We start from the raw sequence: 23,372 nt of genomic DNA on the forward strand, positions 1-23,372 counted from the left end.
TATGTGCTATATACTCGACTCACCTTGCGTCTGAATGGAAAGCAGCCGGCCTTGTCCGGCACCGGCGTTGCATTGATGACCAAATCTGGCGTCGGACACTCCTCAGTCCCAAAGACATTCAATTCACGGAAACAGTCCGTTTCCATCATCTCGTTCTGCCACGATATGGATACAGAGCCCGTATTGAATTTCGTATAGAAGTTCGTATCTGATTCATCGATATTGACGCCCTTGACCGTCGAGAATTGTTCAATATCGAGAACATCTTTGGCATAAACAGCGTGTGGCTGCAATCAGAATCAGTTAATGAGCCAAGGTCGTCACTTGTCTGACCCACACCATTATTATGGTTATACTCACGTCTGGCACAAACGGTGGCTCCAGCATGCCCGCCTCCAAGCGTCGCCAGTTCAATTGTGTGGAGTGGAAAAACGGATGCGCCATCACATCAAGCGCGCCCATCCGGCCGGTTCGACAGCCCAAACGTTGCTTTATCGATTTAGCTAATAGCTGTTGGCACATGGATTTGGCTTCATCACTAAACTTGCTTGAATACTTTTCGGCGTCCTCCTGCGGGAGTGAAGTAACTAATTAGTTAATAACTTACCCAAATTATTTGCTAAAGAGTTGCTTACAGCTACTCTAAAAGCAATTTACAAACTACTTGGGTAATTATTTGTTATTGACAGGGAGTTCTAATGATAACATTTTTCTATTATGCTAATGCTTTCATTAATTTTATTTTCACACATCATTAGAATTCCATTCGGATATATAATTTACAATTATTTATTGCAGGTCTAGCATGTTTAAAATGTTTATAAAAATTTGTTCGATTTTTAAATTAAGTTTAATAAACAATATCTTAATAGCTACTCATATTTAATTAATAAATAATCGATTTCATAATAATAAACTTTACATGTACTTCTACTTGAGAACTGCAATTCCATATTTGCTCCTCTTCATGAAATGTTTCCATTAAACATTCCCTTCCTTTTAAAAGTTTTTAGATAATTGCATTTTAAAAGTTTTTACGAATGTTCTGAAACCTTTCTAACTAATATTAAAAATGATTAACCTATTCTGATACTATAATATTATACTATTTTATATGCTATAAGAACGCTTATTTCAGTTCTGGGATGATCCGAAGACATACAAGTCAAAACATTATTATATCATATTTATGACATTTTGGAGCCATTAAGAGTTTATAATGTCCTTCAAAATCCCCTTTACCAACGAAATTCTAGATATTTTATACCTATCATTAAGGCTGCTCTAAATTTGGTTTATAAATACTTCTTCTAAAATCTATTTTAACATTTTAAAGAGTTTTCGATAGATATCACTTTTCATAAAAAAGTATAAGTATAGGTATTCATTGTAGGGAAAGCAATATTTTGTCCGCGATATCATTATTTAAGTAACCGATAACGATCTTGATAAATGAAGATCGATCGGATAGTGACGCGATTATGGGAAATGTAAATAAATGTAAAATAACTTAAAATATAAATGATTGCACACCCGATCTTTTTTTTTATAGATATTTCATATTCTAGACTTTTCTAAAAATACTTTAGTTCCTAAAATTAATAATTTTATAAAAAAAATTGTTTGAGAAGTGATAAAAGATATATAACATAAAAAAAGACTGCCGATCTGTAGAGGGTAAATACAGAAATCTTGGAAAATTCGACGCATATGTGGGTTAAAATCGAAATTGATTGGTAATAAAACTGGCATAATACAAATTAAAAAAGTAATCTTTAATATATGGATAGCTATTGAAGCTTTTTTGACCTCGCTCTTACGAACCTTGACACGCCGATCCACCTCCTCGCGTTTGACCTTCTCCTTGCGCATGCGAAACGGCGCCTGTCCCTCGATCATTTCGTATAGCAAACATCCAAAACTGAACCAATCTGGCGAGAAGGCATATTTGTCATTGTCTATGACCTCGGGTGCCATATAACCTGTGAGCATATCAAATGAATTACAGAACTTTCTTATATTAGTGTTTTAAAAGCCGACTACTTACCCACAGTCCCAACACGTCCGCGCACCATTTCCCCCTCGGGTATTTCGACAGCTAGGCCCAGATCCGATATACGCACATGCCCATGGTCGTCGAGTAGAATATTTTCGGGCTTGCAGTCCCGATAGACAATGCCCTGTTGGTGCAGATGCTGTAGCCCACAAGCCACTTCGGCGGCATAGAAACGAGCACGTTCCAGCTCAAAGCCGGGCTCGCCGCCCATATTATAGATGTGGAATTTCAAATCGCCGCCTGTGGAAGACGGGCATTGTATCAATTGCTGGTCGCTGTCAATTGACAAGTGTGTCTGTGCCTGTGTCTGTATCTGTATCTGTGTACTGTGTGTCTGTGCTATAAATAATTGCGCTTTATTTCCATTTGCAATGATTGACATCAGTGCCCAATACCCAATTCCCACTTCACTTGCTCACTCACTCACGCAGTTGCTCTCCAGGGCTCTGGCTTTTGTATTGAAATTCAATTAGGCTATGAGCGCCAGACCTACTGACAGCAGACAAACAGTCCGACTAACTGACTGCCTGACTGACTGACTGACTAACTCACTTACTGACTGCCTAAATGGAGGAATAGCTGCTAACTGGCTGAATAAGTGACTTCTCATTGCCAGGGCTCTCATTGTGTCCAGAACATGAAAGCAAGAATTTAATTAAAAAAAACAGCAAACTCAATAATCATGAGGATTATTCATTCATTTTATCGCTCGTTCGCTCGTTTATTTCAATGACACTGTACTCGTATGTATAGTATGGCGCGGAGAATTGAGTTCTCCTCTCTAAATTGGGCAGCTGCCGCCAAGGCAATGGACCTTTCGACTCTGACAGATGTGCAGTTTTTTGAGTTTTCCAATTAACGTACCGTTCATTATGGTGAGGACGAGGCACAGCGCGTCCTTTGTCTCATATGCGTAGGCCAGGTTGACAACGAAACGCGAGTTGATTTTTTGCAGTATTTGCTTCTCGATGAGCACCATGGACTCGCCCTTGCGTTTTTTAATCCGTTTCTTCTCCAGCTTTTTGCACGCGTACATTTTGCCAGTGGCCCGAACCTGAATAATAGAAGTATGGAAATGGAATGAAAATGTAGCAGCAGGAACACTCTGTCAAGATTCTTCATTCCGGTTAGTTGAGGAGCACGACAGTGGAGCAAATTTTTAATTCCTTTCTGCGCTGCTCTTTCCATCCGTTTCATAAATCGCTTGAATAATTAACATACCTGACAGGCGCAAACCTCGCCGAATCCTCCCTTTCCCAGCACACGGTACATGCGAAACGTTTTATAGGTTATGGGCTGAGCCTCCAGCCACTTCCATTGCAAGTAGCTAATTGGAATGGGAATTGGTTAGCTTGGGAGTGGAGGGTTCCCTGCAAGCGCACACTTACCGATGAAAGTACATGGAGTTCTCGAACTCGCGAAAAGGTTCGCCGGCCAGAAACGCCTTCACTGCCGTCTCACACTGAGTGAAGAGATCCTTGCCGCCGCTGTTGAGTTTGTTACGCACCTGCGCAATGAGATCATCGTTCAGGACATCGAGCACCAGCTCATCGCCGTTGTTAAGTGTTGGCTTGTCATCGCAGCCACTTGTACCACCGCTGCCGCCACCACCACCACCACCGCCACCACCAGTTGGCTCGCTACCGCCACCCTTGTCAGCATCCATGTTTCCACCATTGGTGCTCGGCGGTTCGCCACCGTTTTCGGCTCCGTCGCCATTATGGGCCGCGTCTTCGCCATTGTGGTTGCGCGTATCGCTCTCAAGCTTCCTGTGATGGCTGTTGGTGTTGGTGTTGCTGATGTTGTTGCAGTGGTTGGCGGTGGTATTGTTGCAATGTTCAGTCTCTGCTGTTTCAGTGGTTGTTGTTGTTGTTGCTGTGGCTATGGCTGGATTGGCAACAATATTGGCATTGCTGCTATTCAGCAGCAGTTCCTCCTGCATATCCTGGCCCAGCGCATCACCACCCCCTCCGCCGCCATTGCGCAACTCCAGCTGCGATTCGATGCCCAGAAAACGATGTCCAATACAATGCCCCGTGCATACGCGATTCGATTCGATTTCATATCTAAAACACAATTACCAGGTTATCTCCCACTACCCTCCTCCAGGAGCAACAAATTACTGTTCAACTTACTTAACCACCTCCTCCAGAAAGCTAATGTAGCGAAAGTAAACGGGCCGCTTGTTCTCGCAAAATTGCCTAAAGAGCTCACGTCCAATTGGCTGTTGATCTATCACGTAGCCATAGCTTATATCTGTATTTAGAAGATTAGATTGACAATAAATAGCCGTTTGCCTTTGTCCAGCCAAGGAAGGCAAGAAAGCTTACCTAATTTGTCTTTCAGGTGGATGCACTGCGATATGTGTGGAAATTGTAGTATTTTGCGCCATTTCTTACTCTTTCCCTTGTTGCTGTCCGAACCACCTGAAATTAGATCGAAAAGCGAAACAAGAAGGTTTAAAAATTGTTCATGCAATATGGTATATAGAAAGTAAAATCAATAGACTAGACTAAAAGCAAAAACGCAGTAATAGTTGTTTTATTTAAATGTGCACTGCAATTGCTTTATTTTGAAAATATTCGACAGCCGGTGGCACTGTGAGCTGTCAATGTTCGACACTCGTAGCGCCTGCCACACCAACAAGTAAAATGCGCATTTGCAGCAAATTTATTCGAGCGGGTGTAGGCGTTTGATGGATGGTTGGAATGTGTATTGGGTGGGTGGGCATGGATTGTTGATGCCGCTGACTGCACTGACAGCTTAGTTTGTACTCGCGGGTCATGTGCATTTGTTTATTAGCTTTGCACATAATGCCAAAGGGACGCTGATAGATAGGGAAAATTGATTGGAGTTGCAACTAGTTTGAAACTGTCATCGAGGTAAGCATGAATAAAAAATGTGTGCCTCCAGAAAATTAGTTGATAAAAGCAAAGGCAAGTCAAGTGCATATTAAAGGCTTTTTATAAATTGATGGGCAGTCCTTAAAGTGCTGACCCCAGATAACAGGCCCTATCCACCTGGTCTCTGGTATATGGTTGTGTGTTCTATTTCCTTCTCTTTTTGATACAAGCGACCATTGACAGACAAAAGCGTCATTAAAATGAATAAATCACTACATCAACTAGCCGTCGACGCACTGGCGCTCGTCTGTCGATAATAGTAAAGCCATAAAATGTAACAAGAAAATTAAGTGGGTAGCCAGAAGCAGCAGCACCCCAAATGCAAAGACAAAGTCGTCTGACCGAAGCTCAGCCAGCCAGATTGGCAGACAAGGAAAAGGCAAGGAATAGGGCATAAATGTCAAAAGCAGCCAAATCAAGCTGCAAAATGTTGTGGGTGGCAGCTAACAACACCAAAGGCAGAAATTCAAATGGAAAAAGCCAAAAACGGGCAGCTATTTGATTTGGCAAGAGAGCCAGCATGCGCTCAAAAGTATGCTATACATTTTCTTCAAATTGCACAAATGCCTTCGACAGGCATTTTCGACCACGTCTGTTGCTTGAGAGTGTGTTCGTATACATATACGTACGTATGTATGTATGTATATATAAAATATATAAATATATGTAACTGGGCGTGGCCAAGCCATATAACCACATCGCATAATAGTGATATGTGCGCGCATTTTCTCTGATTTGTTATATACATACAAATATTTTATGCAGCTTTTGAAGAAATACATAAAACTGAATAACAATACAAATATCTGAGTGTGTAAGCGCGTGTGTGTGTGTGTGAGTGGTTGTGCGTCAATGGTTGCCAGGCAATTGCAAGTTGCGCAAGTAGATAACCAAACAAGCAAGAGCACACACATCCACGCACACTTCATAAATAAATGTAGGAAGAGGGCTGTCTGATTATGAAATGTGCTCGTATGTTGCATTTTCTTCAACCAAACGTTTTCAAACTTAAATTATTGTTAGAAAGACTTGTATAGTTTCGTAACAAAGTCTTCCATAAGGAAATTTGTAATTGTATTAAATGTCCTATGCATGCCTTTATGAATGTCAAAATATAGTCCAACATGCACCAATAAGTTTGTCCGATTTAACATAGACATATATTCCCACCCTATTTCTTTAACGTTCGTTGAAAGCTTTCGACCAGGTGTAATACATTCTATTGACATTGACAGTACATACTTTAAAAAAGCCTTATCACATGAAATCAAGTCATTCTCAATATTCAATCACACGGGTTTTCAATTTTGTTCATGTTTGCAATAATTTAATAGCTCTCTAAGGCCGTCAGCTTACGAGCAAAAACATATTTTTATTTGTCAATAAAACATACATTGGTAGTACCATATGGGAATATGTTAATAATAATATGGTAATGGCTTAATAGAAGAACATCACATCTTTTATTTTAATAAAATAAAAATTAAAGTTAAGAATCTAAAGAGACTTTTATCTATAATTCTGAATATAGCACAAATATAGCACGGGCTAATACTTTTCTTTGTACACCATATTTGTTATCTATTTAATTACGTATTAATATGTGTTTCATTCTGACAAAAATATGCGTGTTTACAAAGAAAATATTGCTAAAGGCACAGAGTACAGAAATTTACTAAACATCGAATGGCTCTGCAGCAGCAACATTGTAGCATTAAAGGTAATCTGTACTAACAATACATGTACTAAATATTACATTATAGAATAGTTTAAGCTGAAACGTATGTAACATTAGGAGAAAACATCTAGCATATCAGCAACGAAGTTGTATGGAAATACTTGATTTAGGAAAATGCCATCAGTCTGAGACTAAAATACTAAGCGACCATTTCATTCTGTCTTAGACGCAACATTTTTTGGCATTAACAAGGTGCAGTCACTATTATTTATTGTTCTGCTTAAACTTCGACACATCTAAACTTTATATTCACTATTACTTGATAATGTAATACTTATTGGACTGATATTGCGCTTAGTTATCAAAGTTATTTACCACTTTTGTCTACTGATCTTTTTCAAATTTTACCAATCAATATATTTGAAAGTTTCGAACCAAACACCCCTCGAACACACAGAAGCACTTTACAAACTTGATTATGGACTACCCAGCATGTGTGTGAATTCGCGTAACTATGTTTTCATAAAGTTTTGCTACTTTAAAGTTGCTTTGTAAGCTTTTAACACTAAATTTAAGCAAACAGCATGCAGCAGAACATAAAAGAGGCAGCGGCACGTTTAATTTGGTCCCAACGCAATTATGCAATATGAGCCCAAGAGCTTGACTGCTTTATGTTGCTCGCCACTGAAAGTCCCAGCTGCCAACTACCTGAGCCATACCAACTCAGGGAGGGAACGCGATAGAGGGGGAGGGAAATAATGCGGGGCGACTAAAACGTCGGCATTTCGTTTATTTAAATAAAATTAACCACCACAAAGTTTTCGAAGGGAAAAGTTGCTGCAAAAGCTACGCCTGGGTGCCTGGAGAAGCAACAGCAACGTAACAATTAGCTGGCAAAGCCAAGTAATAAGGCAAATAATAACTGTGTACATGTAGATGGGGCAAGCAGCGGGCCCGATGGCCCATGGAGGACTCACAAACTCGCACAAGACAAACATTCCCGAAAAGCAAAGACAAAGTTGTAAGCAAGTAGTTATATAGTAAGCATGCTCGAGGAAATTAAATAATTGGGTACATGTGTATCGAAGCTGAGATAAAAGTGAAATAATTAACTCTACCTTATATCTTATATTACAAAACGGTTACAAAAGATTCTTAAGCTTTTTCTAGTGCTTCTCAAATAGTTCATCGAGGCGGAAACAGGCACAGGCTATTCATTGATGTTGGTGGGTTCCTAAACCGAACTTTACTTTGAAAGTTAAATTAGAAATAAACAGCATTTTAAAGGTTGCCGGGGATAAGTTGGTTTATACAATTCTGTCATGAAAAATTTAGAAAAACCTTTAAAGTTATTCTATGAAACAAATAACCATTGGGTTTAGAAAATTTGCAGTTCCTATTTTTATTTTCAAACTGATGATTCAATGAACATATCTACTTTCCGCCCCTTTATGTGCCTATAATGCTGGCGTAATGAAGTGAAGAAATGTCATTTATTTGGGTGTTTTGGCAGACTAATAAACTTAAGCACACAAGTAGAGTGTCAAACCAATTGAAAGAGGAGAAGTTGCCAGCCAGCAATATTGTACAACTTTGGGCAGCAGTGAGACAAGCCTGAAGCTCCTTGAACTATCGCCTATTTGGTCAAGACGATGTAATTCAGTTATTTGCAAACAAAGGCTGCTAAATACTAAACTAATTATAGCAGTCTAATAGTCATGATATAAGTAATCGTATTAATAGTCGTATTGCAGATGGTACAATACTAAGTAGTATTTTTCCTAATTATTATTTTTTAATAGAATTTAATGTCTGAATTAGCTATTAAGTTAAACCCTCTTTGTTACGACTTTAATGAACTCCAATTTGTGGTCTTATAATGAACAAGGCTAGGTCTATATTTCGACCAATTATCTATTTGATATTTATAATTAGAAAGAAGTTCGAATAATTTTGAGCTGGAGAAGATCAAGTTAATATTGTTACATTTTTATATTCATTCTTTCTACTAGCAGACATTTTTATTTACTCTCTTGTAGTCTCTATATGTTGGGCTTATATTTTTTACACATTTTACTTGGAATTGTTGGTAAATAAAACGCTTTCCAACTTGAGACACAATGTGTGCTTAAACATTTTTGATCGATTGCATGGAAGTTTTATTTTAAAAGGTGCCAAGTCCACAACACAAAGTTTCAATTCAGTTGCAGCAATTTGGAGAAGCAAGAACTAACATGCTTATTTCAAGAATAGTTTTCAACAGATTTTCTCCATAGTTACAAAAAAGTTTTCAGCTTCTCACAAATGTTAAACCAATATAAAAAATATACCATTGTAAAAAAAAACTGTTCAGCTGGACAATGCTTCGCAATACAATGTGAGGAGCATTTGGGAGTAAGCAGGCAGCGAAGCGTGAAACTTTGTAAAGTTTTTGCAATTACTAGGCGAACCATAAAAATAGCAAAAGTGCCACTTTCAATGAAATGGCCGGAGCCACACATACACATACTTATACCCAGTCAGTCATATAAACCCAGCATGAAGTGAGGGGAAGGGGAAAAAGTTGCTTAGCAGCGCAGAATGGGACGACAAGAGAAAAAATAAAATAAAAAGCAAAAGCCGAGAAAACATTTTCAAAACAAATAATTCGTGTTATGCAAGTTTTGGGTTGTAAGCAAAAAAAAAAAAAAAAAAAAAAAAAAAATGGACGTGCGGCAATCAATGAGTGAGCATGTGTGTGTGTAAATAAATAATAAATGCGAGTGCGAGAATGCCATAAAAACTTATTAATGAAGCCACAAGGCTAATTTGTGGCCGACGGTTTCTCTAATTAAAACCAATCAATAAGAAAAATAGCGTCTGCTTCCGCTGCCATTACCCATGCCCCTCAATCCCTGAATCCAATCACCGTCCACCCGACTGGGTTGCTAGCACAGGACAATGTGTCAAACATTGCTGTCTGCATTTTGTGTGCAACATTGAGGCGTCTCAAGACAAACAGCCAAGTACTTACAAATGCAATTTGTCAGCGCCAAGCACTTGACAGTTGCAAGGGGCTGTTGGGCAACAGGAGGGCGGGGCGCAGTCAGCTACTAATTGAGCAGGCGCCGCCTAAAGGAAAAAAACAAAAAGAAACAAACAACAGGACACATGCAACATTAATTTACTCTCACACACACATAAACAAACACACACACACACATATCCACAATTTATTTTTAGCGCTCAACAAGTTGTCAGAGTGCGTTGAGGGAATACCACTAGATTAGGGCGTATTCAGTGTTCGCTTCCGGCTGACTGATTGACCAGTAAGCCAGTTCCTCCATGGCTCATTATCTGTTACGCTTCTTGTTATTGTTGTTTTGGCGGCTACTCATTGGCTTTAAACTTTGCAATTTGTATCGTGTAGCAAGCGCAAATTTATCGATGCACATTAAAACTTTGGCTGGCCAAAGAGAAACTTTCGCCGCCATTATGATCAATTTTTTGCGCTGGACGCCAATGTGCGTGCGACATTATTTAAAAGTCACAACTGCTCTCCTTCCTCTGTCTCTCCCTCTCTCTCTCTCTCTCCCTCTCCGTCTTTCAGTTTTTCTGTGTCTCATTCTCATTCAATGTCGCTGACAGCCATTTTGTATAATTTGTTGTCATTTTTCAGCTTGCGCATTGGCCGACGGTTAACTGCAATTATTTATAGCGGGCTCTTTATTTACCGAAGGTTAAATGCGCCTTAATAAGAAAAGGCAGCCGCTTTGCGCAGTGCTGCCGTAAACTGAGCCTTTGGGGTTACTTGGCGTATGTGCGATGTCAATGCTACAAATTAAGCATACGCCGTGTCGCCCCCTGAGTAGCCCATTTCATTGTTTGTTCATTTAAAAATTGTTTTTATGCTTTTTGTAAGAAATGTTCAGATATTTGAATTGATTTCATTCTTCGTAATGCAACCTGTTTTTTATGCAAAAAGAAAACATATTCCAATTTTATCAATTATTATTATATATATATATATATATATATATATATATATATATATATATATATTGATGGGTATAAACACAGCGCAGCTAAGAAGATAACGCAGGAGGCCTCTATATACTTGTATAAGGACTTGAGTTTTAAGGAATAAAGTAAGTTCATTATTAAAATTTAACGAAAGAAGATCGAATATTTTTCTGCTTAATATAAGAATAGTTTGTTTTAATTATGGCGTTGCAATGACTGGGAGTTTTGTTATATTGTAATCAATATTACTCTCTGACAAGTTAGTTGAAATTTGTTTCTAAATTAAAATACAATTCATAACAATGCAACTGCTAGCAATATGTGCACGTACTACATTGGATCAACAGCAATAGGTTTACCATTTTAGTTATCATATTGTTGCACAATTGTAGATAAATGTGAATGTTTTTCTTAATTTTCATCGCAAATTGCCGCTTTGTTTTGCTTTTGTCTTCATTTGGTTATTAAAACAAAACGTGCAGAACAATATGCTGCTGTAATTTTATTATCAAATGAATATATTTCATATACATTTTGCAAAGCATAATAAAGCATAAAACAAACAACCAGCAGAAACACAAACAGCAGCGAGAAGAAGAATAAAACCGAAAGAGCAACAGCAACAGCAAAAGAAACCGAAACACGGTATTGCAACAATGTACCACCAACGTTGTTAGCAACCACATTGACGTCGACGGGATCGTCACATTGCGCCATTAAATTAATTATTTCTGTTAAAAACCCATAAAATGAGAAATAACAATCAAAAGCCATAAAAGTTACGCTTTGCCAATCGCAAATGTTGATTTGTAGTCAAAGCGTAGAGCGTTGAGCGTAGAGCCAGGCCAAAACGCTTTGGGTGGTCGTGCGATAAAAGTATTTTTTTTTTTACAATATGTAAATGTTTGTTTGATTAAATTAAATTGTTGCTGCTGCTTCTACTGCTGTTTTTGCTTTTGTTGTGGGTTCTGCATACGCACATGCGAAAAGGCAGGAGGCTATAGCTCCGCCCTCTGCCACCCAATAACCATCCAAATGTTTTCGGGCGAAACTTACAGTTGGTTCAATTAAACAACAATGGCGCAGAAAAAAGTTAACGCTGCGGTTAAGTCCTTGATTCATATCCTCTTTTTTTCTGTACACACGTACTGGTCAAGAGCATAATGACATTTTAAATATTTATTTATCTGCAGCGTACATGAGTTTAATGAAAGCGCGCTCTGAGATAATTACGAGAATATGAAACACACATTGCGCATACGCCATGCTGACGCCTCCATGAAAAGGAAAAAAATAATAACAATAATACTAATTATAATCGAGCAGCAGATTCAGCAGAACCACAGAACTTACTCACATTCTGTGAAAGCAATTAATAGACAGCTAAGTCGTAAAATGCAATTTATTACAGCAATAGAAAGCGGGCTCACACCAAATGGAGCAGGGGCAGAACTGTTAACGGGGGCGTGGCAGCACGCGCCCCATGAAAATGCTAAATTAATTAACTTTAATACGGCATGTTGAGGCAGGCAGACAAAATCGTTAGCGAAGCTTGCTCTGAAAGTTTCTGAAAGCGCGTTTTCGAAAGAGACTCGTAATTTGTTATCACAGATATAGAATAGTTGATCAGCGAACATTTGCATTAATAAAGTATTAAAATTAAACGTTTCGGAAGCTCAGTTGAGAAAAGAGGCCACGACGTTAAAGCTCGAACATAGAACAGAATGCCATTAAAACAGGTTAAGTTTTACCGTAGAGTTGGTCCAATATCGATAATTTTGCATGGAGACCCGAGCCGGCTGCTTAATACATGTTTCAACAAATGAGTTATTTTTAAAGAAAGAAATATGACGGCTGTATTTTTGTAAACAACAATAGTATATCAACATTCTTTGGTCTAATATTTGTCCACAATCTACTAATTTGATTTCTAAATATGGATCACCTCTATTCTTCATTATATTCTGAAATTCGGCTTCCATTCAATAATCACATATCAATTGAAAAATAAATTTCACAAAAATATTTCACACCATCGAATAAAAACATAATATTTATTAAATTTTCTACCACTAAAAGATTCTTGTTCTTTAGTAAATGTTATGTGACTCGGATGTTATATGTTATTGTAATCTTTCATTCATCGTTCGGTAAAAAATAAACTATCTATTGTTCACATCATTTTTTAAGTGAAAATAATTTATTGATTTAATGTCCAAGCATTTTTAAATCTTCAAAGTTGAATTATTTATAGAAAAGTGTTTGTACTTCCTTTGTTGCGACCCTCGTGAGATAATTTGAGGCAGGCAGGCAGGCAGGCAGGCAGGCAGGCAGCCAGCCACTGCCGGGTGGTAAGGCCTATGGCGTACATAAAATGTGTTCCCATATAGACATTATGGCTATTTTTAGAGCAAGTGCCGGAAATTTTGGGCAGAATAAAATATGTGTATATGAAACGCTTGCATTTGTCTTCAACTTAAATCAATACGCCCATCATTCAATCGACAGTGCGCAGCATTTTAATTAAAAAATTCACGCACAAGCGTAAAACATTTGAAAAAACCAAATCGCTTTCAATGCCAAACGAAATGTGGCCGGCACAAAAATCATTAAAATAAAAACTTGACAGACACAGAGGCCGACATTGTTTAGAGGATAAGTGGCCCACTCGAACGTGAATTTCTTTTTAGAGTTTTTATTTTCAACTTTTGAAACACTTAGCAAACGGAATGGTGGACCAAAACGGATGGAGCTGTTATTGAATCTATGTTGTAAAAACAATATTTATTTTGTTTATTATTTATCTAAGGACTCTACCGAGCACAAGCTGCTCATTTTCCTTTACTTTTTTTCTCTTTTATAAATAGGAAATTAATATAAATTTCTTGCCTAAAAACCTGATTACAACCTGTACAATAGCTCAATAGTGGGTGGGTTCTTCTCTTTAGAAACATAGCGAGCTTTAGCTATTCTAATAGATCGTGTACTACGAGTACACTGTCTTTTGTTTTGAACCTTCTCACAACATTTTTGAATTGGTCGGCAGTACTTACTTTCTGGTTCTGCATATAAAATATTAACACTGTAATAATATTCTGGACACCATTTACCTTTGTCTATTAGTATTAAATCTGTTTTTCTTTGAAGTAAGTGTGCATAACTTCTTGGAAAGTAAGTTTACATTACCAGCTATTGTGTTTCAAAAGTTCGCGACTGAAGAAAATTCAGAAAATCCTTAAGACTTAATTATGTTTTGTTTCGCGTTACGGCAGCGTTCCTGCCTTCACCAGGTAGTCCGTTTATTTGTTTATAAATGAAACAAACAAGCACATACACATGTCTTTAACGAGTAATTCTGCAATAAGGAAACTACATTGTTGCCTTTCGACTTAAAGATTGCAATTGCGAGCCCGTTTTGGAATTGTTAACAATTAAATCTGAATCAGTAATGACTCTAGTGTAGTTGCATATGTACTTAGATTAAATTAAATATTCAACTCACACCACTGTGAACTGTTAGATCTACAATGAAATTAGTTGGGCCGAAGATAAAATAGCAGGGACTACGCGTCTGCTTTTACAAAATATTTTATTACTATTCGAGCGGCTCCTGCGGCTATTCAACAGAAGCACCAATAACTGGTGTTTATTTTCATCCTTGATGTCGAGCTTCATTTGTTTTAAGTCTAATAACATCGTAGAGAAGTGGCACGATAGTTTGGTAATATGCGAGAAGCTTGGCATTGTTTTAAGCACGTGCCAGCTATTTCGTAGGGCGTACATAGGTAAGATTTTCATTGCTTCTCTAAGTTGCCCGAAGCTGGAACATTCTTCTTACTGTGCCAATATAAATGCGAGTCAAACGGCTCACAGCACATTTTATATGGCGCACATGCTGTCGTAAAGGCAGCCAGTACCACAATAAAGTAAACATGCCGACGCATAGACGCATATAAGCACACACACGCGGGCACACTATTACGCATCGTAGGGACCTTGCGTCTTAAGTACAACGTTGCGTATGCGTTATAACTCCCATAAGGTCGGAAATTGAACTGTGCGTACAGGTGAAGCGAAGATGTGTACTCTTGTTTGTATGCGGGTATGTGGGTGTGCGAACTCCCTTACCTACCCGACACCAGCACAAGCAGCATTAGAAGAAAGCAACAAAGAAAGAACAGGCAGCACCCACAGGAAATGCTCGCACTGTAACGACAACACGACACTATTTAAACAACCACAGTCATGATAAAAAGAAGAACTGTGTAGTAAGGTTTCTTAAGCTGAACCGGTTCGAGTAATTTGTGAAAAATAGCAATATTCGCGGTTATAAGCGCAATATTTATAAGCGCTTTAATGTTTCTTTACCAAAGGGTTTAAGTGCTTAAGAAAAAGAGAGTCTTCCACCAAATACATGAACTTAACTTTTGGTCTTAAGGGGCGACTGAGGACGACTTTGTGACGAATGCAGACTGCTCCTTCATACACACAAGTTGAAAACTTCAAAGCACAGATAACAAGTAGTTCGATGAATTAAAGTTCTTGCTGTCCAATTCAGATGAGCTTTCCAGGATAATCTAAACATTTTATATCAACCTTCAATTACTCTTAAGTTTTTGACAACACTCTTTTTTGAACTTTTAAAATTCCTATAGGTAAGAAGCATCGTCGCCCCCATTGAGGGTATATTTCCAAGCAGGACTAATCGATCTAGGCATGTCTGTCCGTCTGGATAAACGGCTCCATTTGGGAAACGGCAGAGTTCACATTGATCTTACTTGGTATATAAACTAACCTGAGTTTCTTTTAATTTCTGTAACATTCTCCTGTACACACTTTATTGTCATTGTATGTACTGCTGTGCTGCTTCTTGTTGCATATCTTTGTCTTCTTTAAAATGAAAACTATCGAACTATCTATTGCTAGTTTTCATCGGCAAGTCGATTTTTAGACGGTATATTTTAATTGGAAATAAATACGATTGCAATACAATTTTAATTAATTTTAATGTTTCATCCAAATTTTGAATCGAAATGCATGTGTTTCGAATTCTTTGAACTAGTTCGAATAGGTTCAACGTAACTCCATTGGAGTAGCGACTGCATGCCTGATCCCTGCTAGCCACACCCAACTCAGCCAGACAATACAAGTATCAACTGATAAGCTGACCAGTAGCCATGCATATCGATTGCCTCGGCGACTCTTTTTTCCAGCAAACGCTGACTCATGCATTTAAAGCGCCTTTAAGTGAAATTAGCCAAAGCGTGCGGTCGATTTCCCAACCCTCCATCCTATCTATAGAGTGAACGCTACTGGTCCCTTTTGTCGGCTAGCTGAAAGGAAGGCACGCAGGAAGGCAACGCCAATGTGCTGCAAATTGTAAATATTGACACAACTGACATGACATAAACAAATATAATATGATGGCTGTTGTTGTTTTTATTTTTGTTGATTTTCTTCCACTTGTTGTAGTTGCTATTTTTCTAAATAGTTGCGCTGCTCATTGTAAATGGCTTTGCCGCCACCACGCTGGAATGCCAAAAAGCAAAAGCGAAAGCATTGTGTAAATATTAACAGAGCGGCAAATATTCAGTCTGTCCAGCAGGCGTTCATTCGGGCAGTTAGTCAGTCCACAAATGCCAGGGGTCTAGGCGCAAGCTATAAAACGCATCCGTAACAAAAACATCACGCTTGGTATCATTTTTTGTATGCGTTTTGTGTCTTGGAAAACATTTGGGGCTAAGTTGCCGCAATGCGCCAGCTTTTCCTGTCAGCATGAAAATGCTATTTTCAAACGAATATTATTTATATTAATGTGCAGTTCCGAACGATTTTTGTTGAATTAAAGTCAAATCAATTCAGGCAACCTTGGCTGCGAATATGTAAACAAATTTAATAAACTATAAGTTTCATTGCATCTATATTTTCCTTCAAAAAATTACTCTTATAGACATTGAATAGTTTTAGCTTAATTAATGCAATGTTTTTTAAATTTGAAAACTTCAGCTTGTATTTGAAGCACACAGTGCTTTCGTATTCAATTGGGAGATGGGGGTTTTATCTCTCATTTAAAATTCTATTAAATCATAATAATATAATATTTAATGGTCTTTTCTTACTGAAATCCACAAGTAAAACAAGAAAATCATTTTCAATTTCATTTCATACTTTTCACATGCATGCTTTAAACAAATGCTTGAACTAGTTGGGAGCTCCAAATATTCTCTAAAAAAACAAAAAACAATAGAATTACATCTTTACAGCATTAGACCTTAACAGCGTTTAACCTTACCAGACTTATATTTCAACAGATTTAGATCCCAACAGCATTCAATTTTAACTGAGTAACACATCAACATTACCACACCTTCTGAGCTCAATCGCATTGTAAATAATTTTTAAACAAAATATTAGAAAACGAGTATACTGAGCCGAAGTGAAAATCCGTTCTATAAGTCTTATGTGCTATGTGTATATTTACTTAACAAAATTATCTATAACTTATTAACGATATAACGCTGCTTGTTATTGTGCATTTCTAGCTCTCAGCTCAACTCTAAAATCTAGTGTTATACATAAGTATATGATGCTAATTCTGTTGGGGATTGTTTTAATTTTCTAAAATAATTACGAGTTGGTGTAATTCATACCTACAGGGCATGGAGACAACTATGGTAATGCGACTTTACTCTTTTACTCGTTACCTTTTTGGGTCCCCCTTTATTTTATTTCAATCTTGACATCAAAAGCATGCATTGCTCCCTAGGTTAGAGTGACCCCTTCAGTTTGGTTCGTCTACCAGCGACCCTCTCCTATCCAATTTCATCAGATTGCTGGGATCGGTACACCCTCCGCCTTGTCGCAGCATTCAGCAACCTTCGTTCAGCTTAGTGCCCCAAGTGCACAAGTAAATGTTTGCTGACTACAGCGACTTGAAAATTTCTATAAGTTTCAAGTTTTTTAATTTATTAAATTAGTATTATTGGCGATGAAGGAAGGTACTTGTGTAGGGGATACACACATCCAAAGCAAAGTCATGGAATCGCCCTCTTTGTCAAACCATATAAACCGTTTATGCCTCCTCCCCGCACTTAACTACTCATAGTACATGAGCACAGCTAACATTATCAGCCCTCCACCTCACCTCAGCGCACTCTTATTGCAACATTCAAGTGTATTTCTCGTTATAATAATTCCTTGCGTAGTTGGTACAAAAAAGAGAAAAAAGAAGGAAAAAATTGCACTTGCGCGTTTCTCGTTGAGAAAAGTAAAAGCGCCTCATATCCTACTCAAGAAAATTGTCGCTGCATGTTTGAGTGGGTCCTGGGACTGGGGCAGCATATAAAAAGCTCAAGTAGCAAAGAGCAATGGCAATGGAAGCGATCCCAGTCATGCCAACCACGCTGGCGAACCAAATAAACTTGGCTGAGAAGCTCCCGCTGCGATTGTTGTTGCTATTGTTGCTGTTAATGCTGCTGCTTGTGCTGAGGGCGCGGTTGCTGTAACTGCGACATTATATTTTAAAATATTTTACGCTATGCTGACTAGTCGCCATCTTCTTCCTCTCAGCTAACATTTTTTTTCGCTTTGCTGATTCCTTGTGATTTCGCCACCACGTTTATTTCGTGTAGAATCCCAGCTTTAGTTTTCCTTTAAATTCAACAATTTTATTTTAAAGTAACTACTTTGCTTCCCACTTTCTGCGTTATGTGTACGCCACATGCCTGTATGTAACCGTCGCCGCCATTATAGCTGGGATGTGGCAGACAGTGCCTCCGACTGTCCTTATATAATTGCCTGTCTTGTGTGTGGGTCGTTGGTGAACTGTTCTCGCAATTAAAATTATCGTTTGTACATTTTACAATTGTAATTATTATTAAAGTGAAATTATATTGGCTGTGCTTTCAAGTTCGTCCTTTACATTTTACATTTGTTTGCAATTAAACTTGAGTTGCTTATAATTTGTGAGACTGTGAGACGCACAAGTACCTCTACCTCTAAGTTGTAGCTCTGATTTACTCAGCACTGCACTTGTAACTTTTTCAATTTCCATTAACTGCCAACATAAATTACACACATTAGCGAAATGGAAAACTTCTTGTCACATGAGTATGTAAAATAGAAAGCGCTGTAGCGATAATGTCGAACACTGGATTTAATTATGCCGCTTTGGAACTACAGCTTTGTGAAGAGAGCGGCAGACAAATAAACGTAAAGAGGAAGCAGTGTCACCAGACATCAGTCGCAGATGGTCTTGGGAAGACTTTAAGAAACATTTTACCACACAGATTGGTACTGAGTTATACGAAGAAGGGCAAACTTGATACTGCAATTTGTGGGCGCAGTACTGGAGCGAAATTGTTTCGGCTATAACTTTTCTTTCAATTTAAAATAAAAGTAGATAATTGTATATACCTAATAGATCCTCTTTACCATACAGTTACAGGGTATATAAAATCACATCTCCGGGAAGTTTGAAAGAAGTGATTGACAAAAAAAAGTAAGAGCAAGTGCACAGAAGAAGAAGAACAGGTATGGCTAACAGTTATATGAGAAATATTCTCTGAAAGGCAACAAGGTTTGGTAGCTGAAATTAATTTAAATCCAATTATTTTTGCCATTTCTACTCCTTTAAAATAGATGTAATTTATCATTTGTCTTGGTGGAAGATTGACAGTCTTTGAAGAGGTCGCCCCTACTTAAAAAAATCGTGACAACATTTTATTTGCCTGCGCCCATGCGAAGGTATAACAATATCATTTATGGTCTTTCACGCGCTTCATTTCGCATCTCAGTTTTATGTTACGATTACGGAAACGGAAATGATGGCAAGTGCTCGTTTTCGCACTTGCTTTTCACTTATATATTCCACCCGTTTATTTTGTGCCACCATTATATTCAACGTTTTGTGTTCCCGTGGCTGGACAAGTGCCGCCACAACTTGACTGTGAAAATCTTTTCAAGCACTTCGCGCTCGCTCGATAATAAACTGTGAGGCTGTAAAGCTTTGATTGGTTTAATTTCGTTCAATTTCGTGCTGTTGTGGAATTTCTCCAGAAGCTGTAAGGAATAACAATGAACAACAATAAAACGTATCGTTGGTTAAATTTGTTATGCTGGTAGTGGGCTAAATCTTATTTGTGAAGCTGCTTTAAACCCACTAATATACTTCAACTTGAACAAAGCAATACTCCTTCAATTAGGCGCAAATTGAGTTATGCACAGCATGAAACACGGCCATAGCCATAACTTTTGCATATACAAGTACATTCCAGGGGCCGACGTGCATGTGCAACCGCATTTGACACAAATAAACCTATACCTGGGGGTGGATGTTTTAGCTGGGGGAGATAGTTGCGCAGTTTCCCACAAAATTCGTAGTTTTCAGAAATGAAAAAAAGTTTTCCAAGTAGCAACACTTTTAGTTTTAAAATTTATGTACTTCAACAATTTAATTTGGTATTCCAATATTATTTCATTACATTTATATTAAAGTAAATAATTTACTCTTAATTTTTTACAACGAGGGATAAAATCAGGGTGATGGCGACATATCTTGCAGTGTTAGCAAGTGCTTAGCACCGAAAGGGTCGATTGCGTAAGATCGCTATTGGAAGTGGCAATTGAATGTTGCCTTCCCCTACCAACTGCCAAGCACGTTTTAGACTTCCTTTGAGTGAAGTCGGACTAGTCTTAAACACATTGTAATTTTTAGTACATGCTTTTCTTCAGATCAGGGGGTATTTCTTTGTAAGACTGAAGAGTGGAAATTTCATTAGTATCTTACCTATCCTGCTAACCAGTTATACAAGTGTGTTTAACAAATAATTTGTTGCATTGGTTAATGAAAACACGATTTTCCACGACCAGTGTAATAACAAATTTTTGTGTAATTAGGAGAACACACACAGGCACACACACACAGACACACACACACACATGCACAAGCATGCAACAACTCGCATGACACACAGCCGTTGGCGAGCGAGGCCGCAAAACTAGTTAATATGTCAACGTGGCACCCTCGTTGTCCTCGTTGATACTGGCCTGGTCAGAAATAAAGCAACTAAAGGCGCAGCTGACCATGTATTATGACCACAAAAAATATGTTGTAATAAACATAAAAAGGGCGACGACAGCAACAACAAAGGTTATTGTTGGTCAGCCGAAGGATTCGCTTAGGTCGCTTCTGCCTGCGAGGCGTTAACATGAAACCATTTTTTTTGCGAGGCGCATTAAATTAGTGGCGCCATTGGGCGCACAAAAAAAAAAAAAAAAAAAAAAGAATGAAAAATTGCAGTATAATAAAAATCAATATGTGTGTATTGTGTAAACCCCCCTGGCCACCAGAGTGCGACGCAGCTGTCACGGTTTCCTTTGCGAAATTTTGATTAATCATTTGTCGCGTGCGGAGCAACGTGTCAACAAATTGTGTGGCGGGTAAAGCGCTCACTGCTATGTAATTCCAAGATTCACTTTTGCCAACTGTTGCCATGGCGTTGCCTCTGACCTGCCCCCTATCGCATTCCTCCACTCCTGGCCCACCCCCACTGTGTCACAGCTTGGCTATGAGATGCAAACAACGGCAGATCAACAGGACACGTGGAGGGCACATACATATGTTATGGAATGCAAAGAGCAGAATATATTTAAGCGGGCTACTACACCGAACGAAAAAACTCACACTTCTGTTGGTAATTTCGTATCAATATGCTGTCATTGTGTTTACCTTGTGTTTGCCTTAATTATTTACGCAAAATAAACAAGATTCAATAAGTGCCCTTAAAATAAATAAATGAGATTAGAAATAAACGAACTAAATATGAATTAGCAACACCTCGCTTCAATAGATAAATATATATATTTTCTCAAACAATTTTATGAAATATTTTAATAAAAAAGATTGCTTCAGAGTGAAATGTAAATTTTATCAAGTAGATGTGAAAATTGTCTATTATTAGACGATTCATTCTAACTTCTGAACATCACAATTAGTTGGCACATTAGAATATACATAAATTATAATCGTTTGATTAGCAATATTTCTTCGCGCAAACTTTATTCAGCATTCATAAATCTGAAATCTTTATTTGCTTATTTGCTTTGAATACAACTTTTATTAGCATAACGCTTTGCTGCAACCCATAGAATCATTATAAAAATGATGGCAGAAAACTAAATGAAGTTGCTTTTGACAGCTGTCTTTGGAGAACGCTGTCAGTAAATTTGTAAACATTTCAAAAAATGGTCTGCGTTATGGCATACTCGTATAATACTTCAGACTCCGTCCAATCGATAATAAAACCGAACTAGCTCTAGGTCTCTTTTCCTTCATTTCTATTGAATGGTAGAGTTTAAACGCTGCCCCAAGAGCTGCCAAGCATGGTCAAGATAGTGCTGGATGAATGCCGGCTGAAAGTGCCGAGAGAGCTGTGTATCGCTTAGTGATAGACAATTTGAAGATGAAAAGGCTGTGCGTAAAATAGATACCGCACATTGCTTACAAAAAGAGCGCCATGAGAATGTTTCAATAAAGTGATTGGCACTGTTTCACAACAACAATAAAAAACATTTTTTTTGCGACGAATCATAACCATGAAAGAAACATGAAACAGGGGTCCATTATTTTACACCTGAGACGAGGCAACTGTCAAAACAAAGAGCTGAGGAGGAGATAAGAGAGACCCGTCTACAGACAAGGTCATGGTTTTTACAGATTTTTATTGATTATTTTCCAAAAGGAAAAGCAATCAAACTTATAGCCACGTTTGGCTGATGAAATGAAGAATAAACAGCCGCATCTAGCGAAAAAGAAAATGTTATACCATCAAGAAAATGCACCAGTTCCCACTTCTGTTGTCGCAGATGCGAAAATCAACATAAAGCTTGAAACTTGGCAAAATTGCTCGATTTTAGACGATTTGCCAACAATGAAGAGAAAAAGTCTGCGCTTGATAGCTATTTTGAGCTTGACGGTTCTCAGAAAAGCTGTATCGAATAGAACATCAACATTTTTGAATGACAACTGTTTCTTCAACAATACAAAGCTCTTACTAAACGGTTTATTGCCTTTTCTACATATCCCTTTATTGGTTTTTAATTAAAGCCTTGACATAATTTCGGAAACACAACATTCAACAAGTATTTGACAGCTGAATTTCCAATATAATTTCAGGGTTTTAGAGAGTACAGAAATTCTTCAAATTCACGTACATATTTCACATATACATAAAAAATAGTACAATTGTGTTATAGTTTTGTGAGTTTTCTTTAGTCAAGAGCAGCATTTTTTAAGCAGCATTTAAAATTGAATCTAGTGCTTTATAAGATTTTTGACTAATACGTATTTAATGAAAGCTTAGAAACATTCTCTCAGGCTGGATGCATACAGTTTTGTTCAGTGCACACCCGAATGTCAGGGTATAGAGTGTGTAGGAGTAATCAAAGGCAAAGCGGAAAGGCTGCAGAATGCGCTTGGGAGCCTGCTGTTTTCAACTTTTGTGTTGTTTCTGTGTTGAGGCTGTAGGGCGGTAGGGCGGTAGGGTCGCTTTTGAGCGCCATTTAATTAAATTAAATAAAATGCTTGTCGCTGCTAATTCAAAGGCAAATCCGTTTAGTAAAATGAACGCCTCCTGGTAACGTCGGAGAAGGCTTCTAAAAGGCTGCGCATTCAATGGTTCCATGTAAGTCTCTCAAGCGGGTCCAGCGGAAGCAACAACAACAAACAGCAGTG

At 38.0% G+C, this 23,372-nt stretch overlaps 1 protein-coding gene across 2 annotated transcripts in view; it reads right to left on the minus strand.

The window, feature by feature from the left end:
- The window catches only part of LOC115621099 (G protein-coupled receptor kinase 2), a 107,118-nt gene that overhangs the window by 1,888 nt on the left and 81,858 nt on the right, over nucleotides 1-23,372 (minus strand). For both annotated transcript variants that reach the window (XM_030514637.1, XM_030514638.1), the window contains exons 4-12: nucleotides 4,387-4,482; nucleotides 4,192-4,312; nucleotides 3,445-4,122; nucleotides 3,278-3,383; nucleotides 2,921-3,110; nucleotides 2,048-2,296; nucleotides 1,825-1,982; nucleotides 361-570; nucleotides 24-287 (exon numbers count right to left, since the gene is read on the minus strand). In XM_030514637.1, the coding sequence (XP_030370497.1) occupies nucleotides 24-287; nucleotides 361-570; nucleotides 1,825-1,982; nucleotides 2,048-2,296; nucleotides 2,921-3,110; nucleotides 3,278-3,383; nucleotides 3,445-4,122; nucleotides 4,192-4,312; nucleotides 4,387-4,482 (2,072 nt within the window). The remainder of the gene's footprint in view (nucleotides 1-23; nucleotides 288-360; nucleotides 571-1,824; nucleotides 1,983-2,047; nucleotides 2,297-2,920; nucleotides 3,111-3,277; nucleotides 3,384-3,444; nucleotides 4,123-4,191; nucleotides 4,313-4,386; nucleotides 4,483-23,372) is intronic.

Source organism: Scaptodrosophila lebanonensis, unplaced genomic scaffold (assembly GCF_003285725.1).
Source record: "Scaptodrosophila lebanonensis strain 11010-0011.00,11010-0021.00 unplaced genomic scaffold, SlebRS2 tig00000024-arrow-pilon, whole genome shotgun sequence".
NCBI lineage: Eukaryota > Metazoa > Arthropoda > Insecta > Diptera > Drosophilidae > Scaptodrosophila > Scaptodrosophila lebanonensis.